The sequence below is a fragment of the Mauremys reevesii genome, linkage group 10 (genome assembly GCF_016161935.1).
Source record: "Mauremys reevesii isolate NIE-2019 linkage group 10, ASM1616193v1, whole genome shotgun sequence".
NCBI classification, from domain to species: Eukaryota; Metazoa; Chordata; order Testudines; family Geoemydidae; genus Mauremys; species Mauremys reevesii.
In genome coordinates, this window is record NC_052632.1 from 54,543,455 (window position 1) to 54,568,495 (window position 25,041).

A 25,041-nucleotide genomic window follows, 5' to 3' on the forward strand; every position below is an offset into this window, starting at 1 on the left:
TGAGGGGAGAGGAATATGGGGGCCCCCATATTTCAAAGTGTCTGAACCAGCTGTGTCAGAGGGAGATGTAAACCCCCCCATAAATGTACACCCCTAAAATATCAAGTCCTTGAGGGAGATTTCTCCCCATTCCCAGGCAGGTGAGTGTATTTTCACCAACTGGGTAAAAACCTCCCCCATAGACATGTTGTCACTGGCCGCCTCCACTATAGTACGTATTTTTAATAATTCACATTTCCATTACTCTTAGTTATTTGATCCTTCCAGGATAGGACCAGCTTGGCTCTGAAGAAGGCGCTGGGTGTAACTGGGGGTGGCTAGCTGTTTCTCACTGAACAAAAGATGTTTTAAATTTTTTATTCTGTTTTTTGTTGTTTTTTAACAAAGTGGTTGCTAGGTGAAGCCTCCATTTTGCAGATGAACTGAATTAATTATAGATTGTACAATAGTGCAGTGGAAAATGGGCATGTGAGGGAACAGGAATTGGAGGGGGCTGCATGTGTTTGAGAGAATAGCACAAATAGGACTCAGTCAGATCTACAGTGCATCTGGAAGCCATTATGTGGCGAATCAAGGGCAGCTTTTGTTGTAGAGGGTGTGGAAGTACCATTTATATGCAGATATAGTCAGTTATAGTAAATATAAAATGCATGTTTGCTGTGTGCTGAATTTAAAAATAGTGTTTGCAAGACTTTAAAGAGAAATATTGGGTGAGTGCTGTTCCGTCAACTGAAGTAAAGGTCCAAAGCTAAGCCTGTCACCTGATGATTGGAATGTTGATAAGTTCTAGAGCAATGCATTGGTTTGATTTACAGTGATAGCAGAGACCTGAAGTATCTGGTGGGTCTAAAATAAGGAAATGTTTTAATGGTGGTTTTGATTTTTTTTTGCCATAGTGTAGTGAATGTCCGAGCAGGCTCATTTAATTGGACTAACAACCATGTATTTTTGCCAATATAAATGCAGTACACCCTCACTATAATGAACCTGTTGGGACCCAAGCCTTTTGTTTGTTATAGCCAGGAGTTCATTATAGTGAAAGGACAATGAGAATGAATGGGTGGCAAAGCAGCAGACCTGCCAGCCCTGAGCAGCAGAATGGTGGAGCTGCCAGCGCCATATGGTGGAGTGGCAAAGCAGGATAAAAACTGCATGCATGTGCAACCTTCCTTCTTTTTTTTTAAACATTACAGTACTGTACTGTAGTTGGGATACAGGTACTATGTTAATTATAATGAAGGGCATTATAGCAAGGGTGTACTGTACACTATCATCTTTCCTTTACTTTTGAACCAAAAGCTTCCCCAGGTAGCTGTTCTATTTTTTCAAATGTAATCCTGAAGCGCGTGTGTGTCAGTTAGGTTAAATTAGACTAATTCCAGACTGGAGTAAGGAGAGACAATGTGCTCCACTGGCTATATTTTTAATTAAAACCAGAAAATATATGTGACCAAACCAGGATTGGACCTTTCCTGTCCACTTTGTCCCAGCCCCTAGCTAGTCCCAGTTTTCTTGACATTTTTCCTTTTTCGTGGAAAAAAACAGCTCTGGGGTCTGATCATAGGAAACAGGCTTCTAAAAATCCATGTGTTAAATAAAGAATTTTACAAATGCTATAAAATTCTCCGTTTCCAGGAAGGCAAAGAACATTGAAGGGCTTAGCCTTGCCCTTGCAGAGTTCAGTGGGCTGTGTTGTGTATTGTGTCTCCAGATGGGGTGATGCATAAAGTCTTCGCTTTTCAGAACCAAAATGTCTGTTGTGTGCTTATTTGTCAATAAATACAATGCCCTGTATTGTTACCAGCTTCTTGCATACAGAGTGTCACACAGCCATACACTATGCTACACAGCTGGAGCTTGGCCTACAGCAGTGATGGGAAATGGCATCAGAGGGATGGAGGGGGGGGAAAGGGGTGTTAAAATGTACTAGTGGAAACAATGTAAATGTTGTTGCAGACCAGATAACAGACTGGAAGGAGGCAGGGATGGGGGTGGGGATGAGAAGGCAGTGTGGAGGCAGGGATAGTGGGATGTGGGGAGGATAACTCCCTACAGCACTAGCTGATGACTAAGCTTTATGAACAGTCCCCCATGGCTAAACATGCCATTGCCTACTCAGCTGTCCAAGCTCTTTCTGGCATCAGGGCAGAGGCCATCTGATTGGTAAGGTTTTGAGACCAGATGTGAAGATGAAGAGACTGCCATGGCTCAGAGGAAACCAGTGAGTTTGAGCTAGATCAGGAAAAGTGGTAGGGAGGAATGCACCTCTGAGACAGCTCTATCTGGCATGTCCATTTCCTCTCCAAAGCAAAGAGATGCTCACTTGGTGGAGAATGAGGCAGGAAGTTCATAATGGCCATGTTCAAATGAACTGTCTGCAGAGCCCAGTAACAAAATCTCAGCCAGGCCTCGTTTCTGAAACGGCTTGTGTAGTAATCTTCACACTGGCACTGGCACCTGCTGCAGATGTGATGCAGCAGCCCAGAATGCTGTCCTGGGAGAGAGAGACACTGCCAAGGAGAGGAAAAGGGAGGGGGGTTGGAATCCACCCAAAGGGGCAGCTGGAAAAAGCTGTTAGAGGCGAAGAAGAATCGAGATGCTGAGCTAGAGGATAAACGGTGGCCTGGGTCGAAGGCAAGGTGATAAAATAAAAGAACAGGAGAATAAAAGTATGGGACTGGGAAGTGAAGAGGAAAAAGAAAACAGGAAAGGTTTCAGGTCAGGACCAGCAGAAAAAAATAGACCTGGATATGTGACCAGATGCTGTTAGAGAAGGATAGTGTGTGTGTGTGGGAGATAGACAGATTGACCAGAGAGTATTGAGAAAAAACTGAAAGGAAATATAATTGGTGAAAGAGGGAAGTGATCAAAAAGCTGCATTAGATGCAAACAGATCCTGGAAGCGGTAAAGAGAAGCACACCCACAAAGGACCTAAAGTACGTGAACAGAGAGAATGACTGTTGGAACATCTGTTGATGGAATACAGTTCAAAGGTGACTAATGGACGAGCAAGGGCCCCCTAGGTGAAGAAACCCCACTTGTGGATAAACATGGTGAAAAGAGGTACAGCCACAGGAATATCGAATCTGAGGAGCACTTCAGGCTGAAGAGAGGAAAAGAACAGGACAGTAAGAGTGGAGCTGGACTTACATCCAAGGAGAGGAAAATTGGATTCTTCTCTGAAGTGACACAGTATATTGTAGAGCAATCTCTTTTGTTCATAATAACAATGCATTTGGTATTAACTGTACAGCATGTAAAAGCTCACAAAGATTAATGAGTTAGTATCTTATAGTTTTAGTATGCGTAGTCAGTCTTTGGTAATGGTCTATATTATTTATGCTCCTGGTACAGTTTTGGAGTTTTCCCTTAGAAAGTTCTAAAAATTTAAAATTATCCTTTTTGTCTTGGTTTTCCTCTGCCTCTTTTCATAGTTAGCATAACCTAGTCAGGTCACCACACTTGCTCTGCTATGTAAGTATTGATGTAAACTTGAGAGTAGTCCTCTGTATGATGCATAACACAGGAGAAATGTAAAAAGGCTGCAAGGATGACATGACACTTCAGGGCTGTTCAGATTGTGCACATCAGAAGTGACTGTAATGATTTGTGTTTTTACTTAGTCTGTATTACTGATTAATATCTTCAGTTCAACAATCCTGTCTTCCTGCCTTGAAAGGGAAGCTGAAATCTCATTCAGATCTGACTTGAAAGGTGGTCAAATTTCATAGTAGCTTCTGTATTCCCTGTTGAAATGCAACTTCTTATAGCTGTTTAGTCATTGACAAATGATATCCCTTCTGACCGAGTGAACTGAAATATGCCCAGTATCTCAGAAGAAGAAATCTATTAACTTTATTAAGATCACCTGAAGAAGCTGCTACTTTTGTAGTCTGTAGGGTTACCAAAGAGGGGAGGGCATTAACTACAGAATTTTGTTTCGATTCCTTGTCTCCAGTAGCTGCTTATTTATATTATTGTTATGTTCACAATGTTCTGGGTGATGTCCAAACATAAGAACACTGGTTCCTGCCCCAGCTAGCTTTCTGAAATACAGTAACTTTCGGTGAGCTACATCATCCACCTTCAACAAAAAGAGGAGATATTTCCTGTTAAGCAAACCCAAGCTAAAAGATCATTAAAGTTGCCACAGCAGTTGCTCCATTCAGGTAGTACTTTATTGTTGGCTCTTCTAAAATATTGGTTAGTATCCTGTTACTGAAAGAGGGCATGTGCAGTGGCTGTGATGTGACACATGGCATTTGAGGTTTGGAATTTTTGTTCCCTTTAAACAGAATTCCTCTGAATACTTCCAAGGTCAAGATGAGAGTGAAAGATTTCAAGGATGGGTGTGTGTTTGGGTATACATACCTCGCCTTAGCCAGTCTGGCAAGAATGATATTAAAAGCCTGCATGGAGAGAAAGGGTCCTACCCCATGAAACTGCTTGAGCTGTCAATCCTGGTTCTGCATCAAGAATTCATGAAGGGATAGAAATAAGATCTAGGTGAAGGCATAGTCTGCCAGTGGGGCAGCACAAGACCTCTCTCCACTCTGCCAAGGAGAGGAACTGGTTTGTGACACCTGCCAGGAAAGGATTCATATTCCCCTTCTAAAATAAGGGACCCACTCTGTTCCCCAGAGTACAAGGAGCTACACTGCACATCCAGAGACAAAAGGTATGTCTACACTGCAGTTAGACACTGGCCTGTGCCAACTGACTCAGGCTTGCAGGGCTTGAGCTAAGGGGTTGTTTAATTGCAGTGTAGATGTTTGTGCTCGGGCTGCAGCCTGAGCTTGGGGACCCTCCCACCTCGCAGGGTTCTAGAGCCCGGGCTCCAGCCCAATCCTGAATGTGTACACCACAATTCAACAGCCCCTTAGCCTGAGCCCAAGTCAGCAGGAACGGGCCAGCCACAGGTTTTTAATTGCGGTGTAGACATACCCAAAGGGCCTGCTTCAAGTAGATCTGAAACAAGGGACTGCTTTTTCTGTCCAAAGTCAGGTAAACGGGGTTGTGATGAGAAGGTACAGGCACTGGCCTATGTCATGCCCAGGAATCTGATAAATCTTGCTGACATCTGAAAGTGCCCCCAACAGCTTAATCCCACCGTGAGAGTGTGACAGAAGGGGCAGGAGGAAGATGACTTTAGCAGTAGTGTTTCAGATGGGTTGGATGGAGTAAAAGGAAGAGGAAATAACTTTCACTTCATTAGTATGGAACATTGTAAATATGAGCCAAACTCTGCTTTCGGATATTTAAACATTAATGGGACTGGGAGTTGTGTATGGATATATGTGCAGAATTTGGCTCATGGTTTGGAAATGTATGCTAATGTGTCTGTGCAAAGATTGATCCTGCCTATACGAATGTCTCAAATGCCTAGACATGTAAGTGTTAGGTGCATGGAATCTGGTAAAAAGAAGTGTGTGTTGGTCTGTCCATCTCTAAAGACCATGTGGCTGCATAACACTTCATGCAACTAAAATAAACTTTGGGGTGACAACTTTACTAACAAAACAAGATATGCTGACTACTTTTTTGGCAAAAGTTTTCAAAAGAAGATAGACTTGTGTGAAATGCACATATTGATCTATATTGCATGAGAGAGAGACTGTTAACTGTTAATGACTGGAGGGAGCGCTAGCATCTTGACATAATTGTTAGGTGAAATTTCTTGTAGGTTTTTCAGTTGGCAAAGTATCAGAGGGGTAGCCGTGTTAGTCTGGATCTGTAAAAGCAACAAAGAATCCTGTGGCACCTTATAGACTAACAGACGTTTTGCAGCATGAGCTTTCGTGGGTGAATACCCACTTTTTCGGATGCAAGTGGTGGAAATTTCCAGGGGCAGGTTTATATATGCAAGCAAGAAGCAAGCTAGAGATAACGAGGTTAGTTCAATCAGGGAGGATGAGGCCCTGTTCTAGCAGTTGAGGTGTGAAAACAAAGGGAGGAGAAACTGGTTCTGTAATTGGCAAGCCATTCACAGTCTTTGTTTAATCCTGAGCTGATGGTGTCAAATTTGCAGATGAACTGGAGCTCAGCAGTTTCTCTTTGAAGTCTGGTCCTGCAGTTTTTGCTGCAGGATGGCATATAAGATCTGCTATTGTGTGGCCAGGGAGGTTGAAGTGTTCTCCTACAGGTTTTTGTATATTGCCATTCCTAATATCTGATTTCTCTAAGGAAAAGGATAAATGGACACAAATCAGATATTAGGAATGGCAATATACAAAAACCTGTAGGAGAACACTTCAACCTCCCTGGCCACACAATAGCAGATCTTAAGGCGGCCATCCTGCAGCAAAAAAACTTCAGGACCAGACTTCAAAGAGAAACTGCTGAGCTCCAGTTCATCTGCAAATTTGACACCATCAGCTCAGGATTAAACAAAGACTGTGAATGGCTTGCCAATTACAGAACCAGTTTCTCCTCCCTTGGTTTTCACACCTCAACTGCTAGAACAGGGCCTCATCCTCCCTGATTGAACTAACTACTCTCCTTCTCTGCTTTTCTTCTTCTTTTATATAATAATAACCTGCCTGGACATTTCACCCACTTCTTATCCAAGAAGTTCTTATTTACACACAAGTTAAAAAAAACAAATGTCTGTTAGTTGTCATAAGGTGCCACAGGAATCAGTTGGCTATGATCTATAATGTATATGTATGGTACATACAGTATTCATATGTTGTAACCTTTGAGTTGTGTGTGTCTCTCTCTCTGTTCTCTGAGTAGATTATTGTATAATTAAAATTAATAACACAGATTTTCTTACTAAGAGGTGTTTGAGGGAGATCTCCAAATTATATGTCCTCCAGCCCCAAGAGGCAGGAATTCCTGAAGAGACACTGGGTGTGTGCCAGGCAGCAAAAGGCACATGTGCTGTGGGGCTTGGTAGAAGACAAGGCCGGGAAGGTTGAGCCAGGCTGAAGTTTGCTCAGCTTTTAGAAAAATGGGAATGAGAATTGTGTGGGCCGAAAAGTTTCATTGGGGGGGGGCTCTTACTGAGGTTTGGCCCATTTACCATAATGATTAATACAGCAGATTTAGTTTCCTTCAGAGGATCTGAGTTCATTCTGCCTGTGTTTCTCACCAAAACACTGCAGGTTGCTATGAAGTCCTTGAGCAGCTTTTGTCAGTGAATCAGTGTTTTCAATACCTACTAGTTAATACTTGAGGGCCTGCAATATTTTGTGAAATGAAAAGGCTGTTCATGTGAGAGTCAGCCAGGAAGATGATGCATTCTCCAAACCCTCTGGAAACAGGTCACCCACAAGTCCACAAATAGCTCTCACTCTCCCTGTGTCTGCTGCTTTGAGCATCAGTTGGGGGATGTTCTGTACTTGTTTTTTGGATGCTGTAACACAAAGAATGTGTTTGCACTAGGAAGGTGGGGCTGAATTGAGGCAACCTAATGCCCTAGGAGCACCACCACATGCTAGTGAACATTTCAATAATTAAAGCTATATTATGGTTAAAATAGTTCAAGACAAAAGAAGATCTTGAAAAAATCAAGGTAATTCAAGGAACTAGAAAAGCAGACTTCACTGTCTAGCCAGTGGAACTTGCCAGGTGTAAGATGACTCAGACTAACCCTCCCCCATTGCCTGAGAAGCAGCTAGCCCAAGAGCCTCATGGCCAGATTTTTAAAGTTGTTTAGGTCCTAGTAGGATTTTCTGACACTTTCAGGTTCCTGTCTCCCATTGATTTCAATGGGGGATAGGAACCGTGGTATTTCTGAAAATCCCACTGTGTGCCTACTCTGTATCTTATGATACTTAAATACCTTTAAAAATCTGGTTCTCTATTCTGTACAATGGACTCTTAATGACAGATGCTCTATCCATCTGTCTAGGTTCTTGTATTGCCCTCCAATACCCTAGTATCTGAGCACCTCACAATATCTAATGTATTTATCCTCACAACACCCCTGTGATGCTAGACTATACCATTGTCCCCATGTTACAAATGAGGAACTGAAGCACAGAGAGAGAGTAGTGGCTTGCACAAGGTCACACATGAGCCCAGAATTGCAGCCTGGTCTCCAGAGTCCCAGGCTAGTGTCCTAACCACTGGGCGATCTTCCTCTACTATGTCCACATGTACTCACACCATGATAATGGCAAGAGGGTCTACCCTCCCCCTTCTCTTTGGGTAGGCTGGGTTCAGATGAGCTGGGATGTTTCCTAGAAGAGCTTGGGTTCAGCTGCTATCTTCCTGTGCTGGGAGCCTTTTTTGTGACCACTGATCTATGATAACAGCTGTGCAGTGAACTCAGACACCTACAGTTAAGGAACAAATTGCTGTTGAGATTTTAATTTTTAAATATGGGGTGTATGTCTATAGATCCATTTCCAATAAAGCACTGTAATTTATTGTAATACAAAGCATTACATTAAAGTCTTCAGCCTGCCTTCACAATTACTTAAAAATACCCACCCTGTATTCTGTCCTGTAGAAGATCTAAAGTGCCTTGAACTTTGCTATCACGTTGACCTACTAGAACTCTACACTGATTCTGTAGGTTTATGCTCCAGGGCATATTCTTATACCTGTTCCAGTAAATGTTTTCCAAAATACATGCTGTGCTAGATTCTTAAATCTTTGGTCATTGCTCTTAGCTTGAGACCAGGAAGAGTGCTGTCAAAGTTTAATAATTCTTCCATAGATTTTAAGGCCAGGAGAGACCTTTCTGATCATGTGAGCACAGGCCATACATTTTCACCTGGAAATTTCTGCGTCAGGCCCATAACTTCTGGTATCTTTAAATTGACTGGATGTTTGTTTTCAAAAGTGATGGAGAAGCCACCATCTCTCAAGGTAAATTGTTTCTAGGTAGCTTAATTACCCTCACCGTTTAAATTTATCTCTTAGATATGCCAAATAGATTGAGATTCCTAAATCTCATTGCCAGGCACGTTTGACAGACCTCAAATCGTTTTCTGAACCCTCTCCATATTTTCAACATCCTTTTTCCAGTGTGGACACCAGAACTGGACACAGTATCCAGTAATGGTTGCATCAATGCCATGTACAGAGGTAATGCCTCCTCCTGCTCAGTATTTACCTGCCTCTAGCCATAGATCTGCATTGTTGGGTCTAGAAGGTTATTGAGCCCTGACCTCTAGCCCCACCCCTCTAGCACCTACCAGAGTCAGATCCTTTCTGATTGCAAATGGTAGTGCTCCCTGTGGGAGTCTGTCTTCTTGGCTGCCTCAGTTGTGCTGAGTCACCGAGCTTTCTCTGTGGCTTTCCAAGAAAGTCTGGGCCAAAATCTGACTACTTCGGTCAAATTAATCTCTCTTCCATAGTTACTCTTTCTTGTTGGCATCTGAACAGGAAACAGAATGTTAGTTGTTTAATTGATCTCAAGATTGGTGGCATTATGCTGAGGCCTCCGAGACTAATGTTTGTCTGAGGTTTATTTTATCCCTCAGAGTTAACGGTGATCCAACCCTATTTTATTAGCTGTCTGTTCAAATGTGTATATAATTTTCTTCTTTTAGCCAGAAGGACCAGGACTGCAGTAGATGCTAGGGTTGCTGTGACCACAGTATGGGGAAGGCAGGGATTTCCTTGCTGGAATGCCTCAGTCTGTTTTGGAGCTACAGGATTCCTTTGCCTGCTCTCACATTTGGAATAGGGACAAGTTCATCTTAGAGGGTCAGCTTCTCTACACAAAAGCTTAGTTTGTTGCAAGCTGGGATGTAAATCTACCTCAGTAGCCTGCCATATACTAAACATCTGTGTGGACCCTACAGCCACACACTCGAAATTCCCTAGTGCACTTTGATATACATTTGTTTCAAAGAGGGGTATATCAAAGTGTACTAGGGAACTTTTAGGGCATAGCAATGGGGTCCAGCTAGACCCTTAGTGTACTATGTAGACAAGCCCTAGTCCACACCAGGGGGTGTAAATTTCTAATGCACACCAGCATGTTGCTAACTGAAAGTTCTTCTTCAAGTTACTGTTTCTATGGGTGCTCCACCACAGGATGTGCCCACACCATTGCACTGTCAATCAGAGATTATAGTCAGCAGTGCCTGTGGGTCCAGGCCTATGGTTCATCATCAGCACAGAGCGATTACTAATACCATGTTCTTCCCTTTTGGTTTTTCAACTGCCCCAAGAGTCTTTACAAAGCTCCTCTTTGTCATCACAGCTCACTTATGTCAACAGAATAAGTTTTCCCCCTCTCTGGACAATCGGCTCCTTAAGGGTCACTCCTTTCTCAAGGTCCAGTCAGCAACCAACAAGGCCTTGTTTCATTCCCCGAACCTTTCTCTGAACATGGACATGTCTACCCTAACACTGGTACAGTGCATAGACTTTATCAGAGTCGCTCTGGACTCCTCAACTGTCAGGGCTACCTACTTGCAGACAGATTCCCTACAATGACCTACCTGTGGACAGGTTCACCACAGTCTCATCTCCACACTGCAGCAGAGCCCACAATCTAAAGCATACGTCCGAGAGTTCTCGACTCTCTGTTGGTGGAAGGATCCTCTCAAGGTCTGTGTGAAGGTTCTGTTTTTGCATCCGCCCCCTTCAAGGGTGATCACTGTGGATTCATCCCTTCTGGCTAGGGGAGAGGCCAATCTCCAGGGCCCAGGGCAAATGGTCTCCCCCAGGAACATCCCTCCACATCAACATTCTTGAACTCAGGGCAGTTTGCCTCACATGCCAGTACTTCCTTCGCAACATCAAGGGCCTTTCAGTCAAGGTAATGTTGGACAACAGAGTAGTAATGTACCAGATAAATGGTCAAGGGGAAGCAAGATCTCAGTCCTTATGTACAGAATCACTAAAACTTTGGAGCTGGTACATATTCCATCTCATACACACCTCTGTGGTCTACTTGCCAGGCCTGCAAAACAGTGCAGCGGATTCCTTGAGCAGGTACTTCCACCAGGACCATAAGTGGGAACTCAGCAACTCAGTCTTTCAGAATATTTACCAGTCCTGGGGCCTTCTGCAAGTGGATCTCTTTGCAACACCATCCGATGCAAAGTGCCAACACCTCACCTTGAGGAACGGGTATGCTTTCTACTCCATAGGGGATGCTCTCCTAGTGCTTTCCTAGTGCCATTGTGGCTGAGGCAAGTGGTGTGGTTCCTGGATCTGCTTTGCCTCTCCCTACTAACTCCTATAGGCCTTCCTCTCCCAGTGGATCTCCTGACAGTGTGAGCATAACTCATCCCAATCTCTGCATGTCCGGGCCTGGCTCCTTGATGGTTCCTGGACACAGAATTGGGCAGCTGTCCTGAAGGTCAGTCTGTACTCTTGAACAGCAGGAAACCTGCCAGGAGAAAACTGCAGAAGTGGAGGTATTTCCACGTCTGGTGTACTCATTGATCTGTATCTGCCTCTGAATTTCTCCTCATGGATGTTGCTGATTAACGGTTAGATTTAAAAACACAAGGTTGTCACTGAGCTCCGTTAGGGTTCACTGGGCAACAATTACAGCCTTTCTTCCACCAGTGGAAGGATTTATGGTCTTTGCTTACCCTAGCAGTGTCATGTTCCTCAAAGGTTTGTTGTATCTGTTTCCTCATGTCAAGGACTCCATGCCACCCTAGGATCTTCATCTGGTTCTCAGTGTTTTAAAGAACCCATGGGTAACTGTTTACTTCTCCACCTGGCCTTCAAGACTTTATTCCAGTTAGTCATAACCTCAGCCAGAAAGGTAGGAAGCTAGGGGCGCTCATGGCAAACCCTCTTTATACTACCTTTTACTGTGACAAGGTGGCCTTATGCCTTGTTTCCTGCCTCACGTCTCTTCAGAATTCCATATCAAGCAGTATATTAGTCTACCAGTATTTTACCCCCACATTTCATTCCTTGAGGGAGGAGGCTGTCCACGATTCTCTGGATGCAAGAAGGGTCCTTGCCTTCCACCTCAACAGAATAAGACCTTTCAGGGTTTCCAATAGGCTTTTTATCACCTTTGCCAAGAGTATGAAGGAGCAGCCAGTTCCACTCAGACTACAGAAGTGGGTTTCTGGGTACATTCTAGCTTGTTGCAAAGCTGCTGGAGTGCATCCCCACCTTGAATGACTGCCCATTCCACCAGGGCCTGGTCCACCTCTTTTGCCATTCTTAAGTTCATACTTGCATTGTGGACATCTGCAGCAGCAACCTGGTCCTACAACCACATGTTTGCCAGGCACTGTGATATCTTAGTTGCTTCTAGATATGGCCTTTTGTCATGCTGTCCTCAGAACTGTGCTGGATCTGACTCCTCAGCTCCTGGCACCATGTTGCATTACTGCTTGGGAGTGGAGCACCCTGAGGGACAATAACTTGAAAAGGAGAAGTTACTTACCTGTGTAGTAACTTGAGTACTTTGAGATGTATTATCCCTATGGGTGCTTCGCCTCTCGCCTTCCTTCCACTCTGCTGCAGAATCTTCTGGGCTACGTAGTTGAGAAGGAACTGGAGTGGCTGCAGGTCTACATCTCCCTGTATACCCTCACACTGGAGCACAAGGATGTCTGATGCATAGGCACAGACCCATGGGCACTGCTGACTAAAATCTTTGATCAAGAGTGTATAGGCATGTGCACATCATACAGGGGAGCATCTATAAGAACAAAACAGCTCAAAGAACTCATTATTGTGCTGGTAAATAACCTCTCTTTCCTTAGAGTATGTTAATATAGTACTGCTTGAAATGGGACTACATTAATACGCACTAGCAGGGTCCACGTAGGCCAGTTAGTGCGTAACATGCTCATGTGTATTAGAATTTACATCCCTCTGATACAAACTAACGTAGCATGTAGTCAGGCCCTTAGTGCATGGCAGGCTAGTGCAGCACAGACTTATACCCCACTTGCTGTGAACTAAACGTGCGAAGACAAGTCTGAGTCTGTCAGAGTCTCAGGGTCAGCAGCAGTTCAGTAACACTGCTTAGAGATATGCCTTACATATCCATGAATATTTGGTTTCTCTGGACAAACATACTAGCTTAGTGGCCTGGCAAAAGACATAGACTCTTTTGTTTTATTGGAGATGTGAACAAAATGCATTGGACTAGGGTTACAAGAACCAGGGCATGTTTTCAAGTGCTCAACCAAGTGCTAAGGGGAGAACCTGCTTCTGTGTTTGAGCTTTCTTTAGTGTGCATCCCCACAGGCCTTAGAGTGCCTTGTGCATTGTCTCCCTCTTGCTTTTGAACTGTACTGTGCTCTGAGTGCTTGCCTGAAATGCTAGCTTTTGCTTTGCAGACTCAGCTCATACAGATGGTAATATGGATGCTCCAGCATCGCCTTCTCATCCAGCTCCACACGTATGTCTGTCTGATGGTGCCCCCGAATGAGGAAGATTTCCGAGCTCAAGATGAAGACATGCCCTTCACTGCCAGAGTTGGAGGCAGAAGTTTAAGCACTCCCAATGCTCTCAGCTTTGGCTCCCCAAGTATGAATACACTTTTTCTTTTTCTATTGTAAACAAGTCTGTATTGGCTTTTAGAGATTAACATAGGCCATATCTAGAGTAGGAGAGTAGGTAGTGTTTTGTAATGTGATAGTCAATGTGCCTTAGCTAACATGATTTTAAACAGACTTTGCAGTAAGTCTAGGTAGGGCAAGTCATATTTAACAGTGTGTTAGCTGATCAAGGTCAGCCCGGGGCTGGAGAACCAGGAATTGGTGAACGTCTTGGCAGCCATTAAAGCTCTCTTATCAAATGCCTGCAGGCCATTCTAGTCACCCAGTTCTTGTTCACCCTCTTCCTATCTGCTTAGTCCTGACTGTCTCTTCCCATTCATTCTGTCAAGAAGTCCTTTTATGCATCCTTCCTTCCTCCACATTCCCAAGTGACCCAGGTGTTCTTCCAGATAGACCGTTGGTATCTCCGTAGACGTCCATAATTGGAAACAGAATAGGGGGAGTTTTAAACAAAATGCTTGTGAGAAAACATGCTCCAAACAGCAGTGGAATCGTTGGGTTATAGGCGATGTCTTTAAGGAAACATACACGGATACTGTGGCTGACAAATGTTTACAATTGCCAACTCCCTCTCTTCTCACTTGACTCCCCCAGCTCCTCCCATTGCCATGCTTTGAGGTCAGCTCTGGGAAAGTATTCTAACCAAAGCCAAAATGTGGTGCTGAAGTCCTAAATTGCTCAAAAACCTTGTCAAGGAAACTGAAGTGTGAGTCGTCAGCTGCCTCTATCCTGCGGTATTCCCAGAAGCATGGTTGTTAATTATGGGGGCATTCTGCAGGACATGATTTCTCTAAGGAAAATGAATTAGAGCTGAGGATTTGGAGCCTAAAAATTCTTCTTGGCTCTTGAGATTAAACATATCCAGGAAACCTTTCCTATTGGTAAAATAGAATGAACCAAGTTCAGGCTTATCAGGCTTAATGCTGTGACAGAGCATCCAGTTTCAAAAGGGATGCGTGATAGACTCACAAGAAATAGCTCATATTCTCAAAATTAGTTTCAGTCAGGCTACATTCCATTGAGTAAAATACCAAGGAGTGTGTATGCACACATGCCAAGTTCTGTTCCTTGGGAGAGTGAATGTCAGTAGTAAGGTCTTGGTGCAGGAGCATTGTACTGTTACCTTTGTCGCAGAGCCACCACATATTGGTTGTCAGCATCTAGTGCACGAGTTTGTGGAATCTTGTATATGTTTGCTCCAAAGCTGCCATGCCTTCTCCTGCCAGCGTCTCAACTGAAGAGTGGCAGGAGAAGCATGGGTTCTCATTTAGCATGGGTAAGGGGTTTTGTAATATTAAAAATCCATAAAACCAAAGGGAATTAAGACCACAAAAGCTAGTTAAATTGCTGTCAGCCATTTGGTCTTACTTTAAGGTCGAACTCAGATTTTTCACTCTCCACATGGGGTCTCCGTGCAGTGCATGCTGTGAGTTCGCTGTCATACCTATGCCTAGCCAGAAGAGCTAAAGGGGGAAGTGGGGTTTAGTTTTGCATTTCCTTGTTCAGTAATTTTAAATGGGATTCATAACTGTCCTTTTAACCTGATGCTTTGAGGTTTAATTGATAAATTTTGAGTCCATTAGTTCGTAAATCTCTTACGATTGCTTAGTGCCTTTTTATTTACCTGCTTAAAGCAGGGTTTCCCAAACTTGGGACACCACTTGTTTAGGGAAAGCCCCTGGCGGGCTGGGCTGGTTCTTTTACCTGCTGCATCCGCAGGTCCGGCCGATCACGGCCCCCACTGGCCACGGTTCACTGCTCCAGGCCAATGGGAGCTGCAACCAGTGAACTGCGGCCAGTGGGAGCCGTGATCGGCCAGACCTGCGGACGTGGCAGGTAAACAAACCGGCCCAGCCCGCCAGGGGCTTTACCTAAACAAGCGGCGTCCCAAGTTTGGGAAACACTGGTTTAAAGAAAACAGGAGTACTTGTGGCACCTTTAAAGACTAACAAATTTATTTAAGCATGAGCTTTCGTGAGCTACGGCTCACTTCTTCGGTTTAAAGGTAATTGCAAATGAAAAGAATGGCGATCTGCCCCTGTTTTATCTCTGTGCTGTATAAAGAAGATCTGGATGGAAGGGATCTTTAAAGGGTGTGTGTGTGTGTGTGTGTGTGTGTGTGTGTGTGTGTGTGTGTGTGTGTGTTTTAATCTTTTAAGTACCAGGAATGTCTGGTCTTTCTTTGACATTTAGTATGGACTGGCTCTCAGTTGAAGGCGTTTCATAGATTCTGTGGCCAGATGGGACCATTTGTGATTATCTAGTCTGACCTTCTGTATCACACTGTATCATACTTCTCTAAATAATCCCTAGAGCAGATCTTTTAGAAAAACATCCCATCTTTATTTTAAAATGGTCAGTGATGGAGACTCTACCACGACCCTTGGTAAAAATGTTCCAATGGTTAAATATTCTCACTGTTAAAAATTTGTGTGTTCTTTCCAGTCTGAACTTGTCTAGCTTCAACTTCCAGCCATTGGATTGTGTTATAGCTTTCTCTGGGTTGGGATAATGGATCTTATCAAAAAGGACTTCCTTCAAGTGTTGGAGTTAAATAGCTATTAAACTTAACCAAAGCAGAGATTTAAACAGTCTGAATAAATACAGTTTCTTAGGTTTCACTTGCATGGCTTGTTTAATGCCATAATCCTGGTTCTCCAGTTATCAGTAGTCATCTGGGAAAAACAAAAGGCAACAAGTGAATTTTTAGTGTGGGGGTAGGAGGAAGTTTTGAGGCTTTCTTTGCCCCTTTTTTCCCTTTTATAATGATGGATAAACTCAGTTTTTCTTTTTTGTTTGCTAGGCATCTTTAAGGACAGTCATATATAACTGTTGTATTTATAACTCCTCCCAGCAGGTAGTTCTGTGATTGCAGCATAGCTTCCTTGACCACCTCTTCTGCCTGTACCTACCTTCCCACCTGCTCTACTTTTCTCATTGTCACTTCATGTTGTTTAAACTAGAGTGGTCTGGGAGTTTTCTGCCCAAGTTTTTCAGGGAACATGTGGTTTCTCCAGAATTGAAATTTTCCACAGGAGAAATGTTGATTTTGTTGAAATGTTTCTATTTTCCACCAGGGAAATCAAAACAAAATGTTTCATTCTGTTTAACATTAATCTCTGTGTCTGCCTAAGCCATCACAGTGCCCCATGAGAGTAGTTCACATACCTCATGTCCCCAAATCTCCTTATGGACTGATCTCTCTGCATCATGATCATGGGAGGCTTAGTCTGGGGGTTTGGCTACACTTGCAGGTCTGCAGCACTGGGAGTTACAGCTGTCTTCGTACAGCTGTGTAGGGAAAGCGCTGCAGTGTGGCCACATTTGCAGCATTTGCAGTGGTGTTGGGAGTGGTGCATTATGGGCAGATATCCCAGCGTTCAAGTGGCTGCAATGTGCTTTTCAAAAGAGGGGCGGGGGGTGGAGTGTGACAGGGAGCGTGGGGGAGAGAGAGTGGATTTTTGGAGCTGACACTGTGCTCCCTACCTTGCAAGTTCCGATCCCTTCCTTTCTTTTAAGTTTGCCCAAGGAGATATCAGTGCAACCCTCGGCTCCTCTCACCTCCTCGTTCATGCTCCCTGCCTTGCAAATTCTGACCACTTCCCCGACCCCTCATTCACTCTTAAATGCAAATAGCCTGAAGACCAGATAAGCAGCTGCTCTGACAGACTCCCTTCCCCCCCACCCCCACCCCGCCGTGCTGTTTCTCTCTTCAAGCAAACACTAGGCTGTGGATATTCATCCCCCTGCCTGCCTCATTCACAGCAAACAGGAGCTGTGTTTGTTTTTTAGATAAGCAGCTCCGGGCCCCGAGTTCACAACAAAACAAAGAGAGGCATCATAACAAAACAGAGAGAGTTATTTAGTTAAAAGCATTATGGGAAAATTCCAGAGGTCAGTTACAGCGCAGTAAAATTAATCAGTGTTTACACTGGCACTCCAGCGCTGCAGCACCAGCGCTGCAGTCGTTATTCCCCAGGCAGAGCAGGAGTACAGCCAGCGCTGTAGCCAGGGAGATACAGCGCTGTATGTGCCTTGCAAGTGTGGACGGTGAGTGAGTTGCAGCGCCGTAAAGCCACCACCAATGCTGCAACTCTCCAGTGTAGCCAAGCCCTGGGGCTTGGAAGCCTGGCCCTTAGGGGAAAATGGGGGCATGAGGCACTAGCTCTGGGGTTTTCCCAATGCTAAAGAAGGAATGCAAACCCTGTCCCAGCAGTTCCCATTCGTAACTTCCCAATGCCAGTGCCAGCACTGTTTATTATTTGTAGTCTCGTGTATTTATTTCCCACTCCTCCACATGTTGTTGTTTCATCTTGTTTACTATACATCACCAGTTTATAAAGCTCATTAGATACGATGTTTCTGCTTCTGTATTTAATCACTCTAACAGTCATATCAGATCATAAGAATGGCTCTACTGGGTCAGACCAATGGTCCATCTAGCCTAGTATCATGTCTTCTGACAGTGGCCAGTGCCAGGTGCTTCAGAGGAATGAACAGAACAGGGCAATTATAGATTGATCCATCCACTGTTATCTGGTCCCAGCTTTTGTCAGCCACAGGTGTAGGGATACCCACAGCTTGGGGTTGCATCCCTGACCCTCTTGGCTAATAGCTATTCCTCCATGAACTTACCTCCTTTTTTTAAATCTAGTATCAGAGGGGTAGCCGTGTTAGTCTGGTTCTGTAGAAGCAGCAAAGAATCCTGTGGCACCTTATAGACTAACAGATGTTTTGCAGCATGAGCTTTCGTGGGTGAATACCCACTTCTTCGGATGCAAGCAGTGGAAATTTCCAGGGGCAGGTGTGTAATTTCCACTGCTTGCATCCGAAGAAGTGGGTATTCACCCACGAAAGCTCATGCTGCAAAACATCTGTTAGTCTATAAGGTGCCACAGGATTCTTTGCTGTTTTTAAATCTAGTTACACTTTTGGTCGTCACAACATCCTCTGGCAACAAGTTCCATAGATTGATTGTATATTGTGTGAAGTATTTCCTTATGTTTGTTTTAAATGTGCTGCCTGTTAATTTTATTGGGTGACCCCTGGTTCTTGTGTTGTGTAAAGGAGTAAATAACACTTCGCTATTCACTTTCTCTGCACCATTCATGAGTTTGTAGACTTCTCTCATATCCCCCCTTAGATCATAGTTTCAGTTTCTGGGAATAAAACTTACCTCCTAGGCAGCATGCCTTGGATGCATTTGCAAGGAGTCCGCCATCTGGCCAGAAAATGTGTGGATAGCTGTGCAGTCCCTATTTTCAAGAAAATCCTGATGTCCCAATAATATTTTGTATGTTGCCCCAGATTACCCATCACTTGTCTGCAAACAACAAATTGGCCAAGAGAACCAAATTTCCTGTCCTCATCTAATTGTTTGCAGGCAGTCCCCTTGTCATGTTTCCAAGCCCCCTTTCTTTGCTACACTTAAGCTGATTAGTTTGCTTGGAAGGAGGGGGCAGAAGGAGCCTGCTAGTTTGCACTCTTCACAGCAGCATATTATTTCTGATTTTACAGCCAGTAGTGATGATATGACTCTCACAAGCCCTAGTATGGATAATTCCAGTGCTGAGCTGATACCTGGTGGTGACTCCCCTTTGAATAAACGAATGACTGAGAACCTGCTAGCGAGTTTGTCTGAACACGAGCGGGAAGCTATCCTCAATGTCCCTGCTGCACAGAATCCTGAGGATCTACGCATGTTTGCAAGGTAGGGAGAATATAACCTCCTTTCTCATTCCCCCTTTGCAATTCATCTCCGCATTAGCACTGTAGGGAGGGCGGGTGAGGGAGCATCTTGGAAGATTACATTTCTGGCTCTTATTCCCACGGTGACCTCTTCACCAGTGCTTGTTGGTGTCTGACACTAGCTATTGGCCGGGTTTTTAATTAGTTCCCCAAGAATATTTTGTTGTTAAGATCTGGATGTATGTAAAGGCTCTGAGACCCTCTGATGGGCAGAGCAGTCTCAAGTCTGACTGCCCACCAGTTGTGTCTTGTGTGGTTCTGAGAGTCTCACTCTTGAGAACACAAAATGGAATGTGCATAGCCTGAAAACAAGCTAAAGAGAGCCTCAAAGCAGAGGCCCTGGTGTGTGCATGCGCATGGTGTAGTTACAGGCCTGTTAGCATGTCCAGAGATCTTTAAGTAATGGTTTTTAAAAGCATTTGAAAATACAGTGGCATCACTGGAATTTAGCGCTCACTGGGTTTCATACTTGTGGAGAAAGGAATGGCCCAGGGGAAGTGTTACAGGTCCTCTTATACATTCTAGATCACCCAGTCATCCCTGACTGGATCTCCCCTGGCATGTGTAGCTAGGAGAGTAGTACTCAAGTATCCCAAAGAGACCACTGTGGGAATAAAATAGTTGCTTTCTGTGCTGCAGAGTTCTCTGCAACTGGACCAGTGGAGATCATGGATGTTTTGTAGGGAATTCCTGAATCCTGCAGATGTAGTTACTGTCCTGCACTAAAGTATGCCTCTGCTGCTCCTTTTGTTTAACTGTGAGATGGCAGCATCCCACTGTTTCAGAGAATGTGGATTCTCTGAGATGTCCACTCAGATGGAAATACCTTGGCCATTTGAGAACTCTGTCCCCATCCGTGGCTAGGTGTCCACAAAACCTACACCAAAAAAAAAAATCTAGTGTCTTCTGATCGAATGCTTTTTTGAAAATTCTATGAAATTGGGTCTGGGCTATTACTGTTCTGCTCTCATTATTGCACTGAGTGTAGCATGTATGATTACCTGCCCTGTAGGCGGGTGGCGTATGTGTGCAGTCGGTGCAAGGAGCTCCTGGCCCTCAGAGACCATGTACGGACTTTGGAGGCCAGGGTGGCGGAACTGGAGGAGCTAAGAGAGGCAGAGAGGTATGTTGATGAGGCTTTCCGGGACACTGTAGAATTGTCCCACCTCCGCTCAGACAGCTCCTGTGCTGTTGAGGAGGAAGAAAGGCCCAGGGAAGCAGAGCAGTCAATGGGAGCAGAGGGAAACCTTCCCATAGTTGGGACCCTCCTTCCAGATGGTGCTGGGGTTGCCTCTCGCACTGAGGTTGCCTCTCCGGGGGAGGGAACTCCAGTTTCTAGGAAAAGGCAGGTGTTAGTAATGGGAGATTCGATTATTAGAAATGTAGATAGCTGGGTCTGTGATGACCGGGAGAACCGTATGGTGACTTGCCTGCCTGGTGCAAAGGTTGCGGATCTCTCGAGGCATCTAGATAGACTTATGTGTAGTGCTGGGGAGGAGCCGGTGGTCTTGGTACATGTAGGTACCAATGACATAGGGAAGGGTAGGAGAGAGGTCCTGGAAGCCAAATTTAGGCTGCTAGGGAAGAGACTGAAATCCAGGACCTCTATGGTGGCATTTTCAGAAATGCTCCCAGTTCCACGCACAGGGCCAGGTAGGCAGGCAGAGCTTCAGAGTCTCAATGCGTGGATGAGACGATGGTGTAGAGAGGAGGAGTGCATGTTCATTAGGAACTTGGGAAACTTCTGGAATGGGAGGAGCCTATACAGGAGAGATGGGCTCCACCTAAACCAAAGTGGAACCAGACTGCTGGCACTAAACATTAAAAAGGTTGTAGAGCAGTTTTTAAACTAGGAGATGGGGGAAAGCTGACTGCTGCAGAGGAGCATGTGGATCGGACACAGACTTCTCTTAGGGGAGAATCTAATGATAGAGAATCTCCAGGTTATAGTCAGGAGCAGAGGACTGAAAAGTATAATGTAAGGGCCGGATCAGATGATAAACAGTCACATAAAAAAGAATATGGCACATCAGAAAAAGGCAGGCTAATAAACAGGGACAAGTTTTTAAAGTGCTTGTACACAAATGCCAGAAGTCTAAATAATAAGATGGGTGAACTAGAGTGCCTTGTGATAAAGGAAGATATAGATATAATAGGCATCACAGAAACCTGGTGGACTGAGAGCAACCAATGGGACACAATCATTCCGGGGTACAAAATATATCGGAAGGACAGAACAGGTCATGCAGGGGGAGGAGTGGCACTATATGTGAAAGAAAGTGTAGATTCAAATGAAGTAAAAATCTTAAGCGAATCCACATGTTCCATAGAGTCTCTATGGATAGAAATTTCATGCTCTAGTAAAAATATAACATTAAGGATCTATTATCGACCACCTGACCAGGACAGTAATAGTGATGATGAAATGCTAAGGGAAATTAGAGAGGCTATCAAAATTAAGAACACAATAATAGTGGGGGATTTCAATTATCCCCATATTGACTGGGAACATTTCACTTCAGGACGAAATGCAGAGATAAAATTTCTCGATACTTTAAATGACTGCTTCATGGAGCAGCTTGTATGGGAACCCACAAGGGGAGAGGCAACTCTAGATTTAATCCTGAGTGGAGCGCAGGAGCTGGTCCAAGAGGTAACTATAGCAGGACCGCTTGGAAATAGTGACCATAATACAACAGCATTCAACATCCCTGTGGTGGGAAGAACACAACTGCCCAACACTGTGGCATTTAATTTCAAAAGGGGGAACTATACAAAAATGAGGGGGTTAGTTAGACAAAAGTTAAAAGGTACAGTGACTAAAGTGAAATCCCTGCAAGTTGCATGGGCCCTTTTTAAAGACACCATAATAGAGGCCCAACTTCAATGTATACCCCAAATTAAGAAAAACAGTAAAAGAACTAAAAAAGAGCCACCGTGGCTTAACAACCATGTAAAAGAAGCAGTGAGAGATAAAAAGACTTCCTTTAAAAAGTGGAAGTCAAATCCTAGTGAGGCAAATAGAAAGGAGCACAAACACTGCCAACTTAAGTGCAAGAGTGTAATAAGAAAAGCCAAAGAGGAGTTTGAAGAACGGCTAGCCAAAAACTCCAAAGGTAATAAAAAACATTTTGTTAAGTACATCAGAAGCAGGAAGCCTGCTAAACAACCAGTGGGGGCCCCTTGATGATCAAAATACAAAAGGAGCGCTTAAAGACGATAAAGTCATTGCGGAGAATCTAAATGGATTCTTTGCTTCAGTCTTCACGGCTGAGGATGTTAGGGAGATTTCCAAACCTGAGCTGGCTTTTGTAGGTGACAAATCTGAGGAACTGTCACAGATTGAAGTGTCACTAGAGGAGGTTTTGGAATTAATTGATAAACTCAACATTAACAAGTCACCGGGACCAGATGGCATTCACCCAAGAGTTCTGAAGGAACTCAAATGTGAAGTTGCGGAACTATTAACTAAGGTTTGTAACCTGTCCTTTAAATCGGCTTCGGTACCCAATGACTGGAAGTTAGCTAATGTAACGCCAATATTTAAAAAGGGCTCTAGGGGTGATCCCGGCAATTACAGACCGGTAAGTCTAATGTCGGTACCAGGCAAATTAGTTGAAACAATAGTAAAGAATAAAATTGTCTGACACATAGAAAAACATAAACTCTTGAGCAATAGTCAGCATGGTTTCTGTAAAGGGAAATCGTGTCTTACTAATCTATTAGAGTTCTTTGAAGGGGTCAACAAACATGTGGACAAGGGGGATCCGATGGACATAGTGTACTTGGATTTCCAGAAAGCCTTTGACAAGGTCCCTCACCAAAGGCTCTTACGTAAATTAAGCTGTCATGGGATAAAAGGAAAGGTCCTTTCATGGATTGAGAACTGGTTAAAGGACAGAGAACAAAGGATAGGAATTAATGGTAAATTCTCAGAATGGAAAGGGGTAACTAGTGGTGTTCCCCAAGGGTCAGTCCTAGGACCAATCCTATTCAATTTATTCATAAATGATCTGGAGAAAGGGGTAAACAGTGAGGTGGCCAAGTTTGCAGATGATACTAAACTTCTCAAGACAGTTAAGACCAAAGCAGATTGTGAAGAACTTCAAAAAGATCTCACAAAACTAAGTGATTGGGCAACAAAATGGCAAATGAAATTTAATGTGGATAAATGTAAAGTAATGCACATTGGAAAAAATAACCTCAACTATACATACAACATGATGGGGGCTAATTTAGCTACAACGAGTCAGGAAAAAGATCTTGGCGTCATCGTGGATAGTTCTCTGAAGATGTCCATGCAGTGTGCAGAGGCGGTCAAAAAAGCAAACAGGATGTTAGGAATCATTAAAAAGGGGATAGAGAATAAGACTGAGAATATATTATTGCCCTTATATAAATCCATGGTACGCCCACATCTCGAATACTGTGTACAGATGTGGTCTCCTCACCTCAAAAAAGATATTCTAGCACTAGAAAAGGTTCAGAAAAGGGCAACTAAAATGATTAGGGGTTTAGAGAGGGTCCCATACAAGGAAAGATTAAAGAGGCTAGGACTCTTCAGCTTGGAAAAGAGAAGACTAAGGGGGGACATGATAGAGGTATATACAATCATGAGTGATGTTGAGAAAGTGGATAAGGAAAAGTTATTTACTTATTCCCATAATACAAGAACTAGGGGTCACCAAATGAAATTAATAGGCAGCAGGTTTAAAACAAATAAAAGGAAGTTCTTCTTCACGCAGCGCACAGTCAACTTGTGGAACTCCTTACCTGAGGAGGTTGTGAAGGCTAGGACTATAACAATGTTTAAAAGGGGACTGGATAAATTCATGGTGGCTAAGTCCATAAATGGCTATTAGCCAGAATGGGTAAGAATGGTGTCCCTAGCCTCTGTTCGTCAGAGGATGGAGATGGATGGCAGGAGAGAGATCACTTGATCATTGCCTGTTAGGTTCACTCCCTCTGGGGCACCTGGCATTGGCCACTGTTGGTAGACAGATACTGGGCTAGATGGACCTTTGGTCTGACCCGGTACGGCCTTTCTTATGTCCTTATGTTCTCATGAAATAAAGCTTCTTAATCTATCATATTTCGTATAATGAAACCCCTTATCTTTCTGATTGTCCATCTAGAACCCTTTTGGCCTGCTGAACTGGTCTTGGGGAGGGGCTCTTTGATAGCTCATGATTTGCAGATGCCAAAAGCAACTTTGGTTTCTTCAGGAAGTCAGAGGGTGTGACTACCAGGTCATGCAGATGTTTGATGAGGAGGAGAGTTTGGTTATATTTCAGTTTGCTTGTACATCAGATTCCTTAGCAAAGCAATCAATAGCAGTCAATGGAGTTTCCATTTTTCCTTCCATTATCAATATGGGTAGAAACACACAATTTTATATCCCAGAATAACCACTCCTAAATTATTGCTGAGGAGATGAGAAGGTACAGCAGAGACATACTTTCTTGACTGTCTGGATGCTGAAGTGTAAAAATATGATTTGTCCTGCAGAATGATCACAACCGTCATGTGATTTACTGATTACACACCGTCCGTGAGTCTGTAAATGACATCACTCAGAGTTCTTTGTTGTTCACTTCCCCTCTTCCGATTACAAATCAGGAGACCAAAATGATCGTTATGTGATTCCCTGTGCACAATTCTGTACCCACCACTGAGTGCATAAATATAGGACATCAGAGAGGAGCTGAGACAGTGAGCAAAGCGATACTTCGTTTACTCCACACATGGTTCCTCTTTCAGGGGTCTTGGGTCAACTCTGCTTTTCACTTAACTTTTAACTGTGGGTGGTGCATGATGATGAGTCTCATGCTGTGGGAA

At 43.9% G+C, this 25,041-nt stretch overlaps 1 protein-coding gene across 8 annotated transcripts in view; it reads left to right on the forward strand.

Annotated features, from left to right (window-relative positions):
* NPRL3 (NPR3 like, GATOR1 complex subunit) overlaps positions 1 to 25,041 on the forward strand; it is a 115,900-nt gene that overhangs the window by 77,193 nt on the left and 13,666 nt on the right. For all 8 annotated transcript variants that reach the window (XM_039492698.1, XM_039492697.1, XM_039492696.1 and 5 more), the window contains 2 exons: positions 13,234 to 13,423; positions 18,973 to 19,165. In XM_039492698.1, coding sequence (XP_039348632.1) covers positions 13,234 to 13,423; positions 18,973 to 19,165 — 383 coding nt within the window. The remainder of the gene's footprint in view (positions 1 to 13,233; positions 13,424 to 18,972; positions 19,166 to 25,041) is intronic.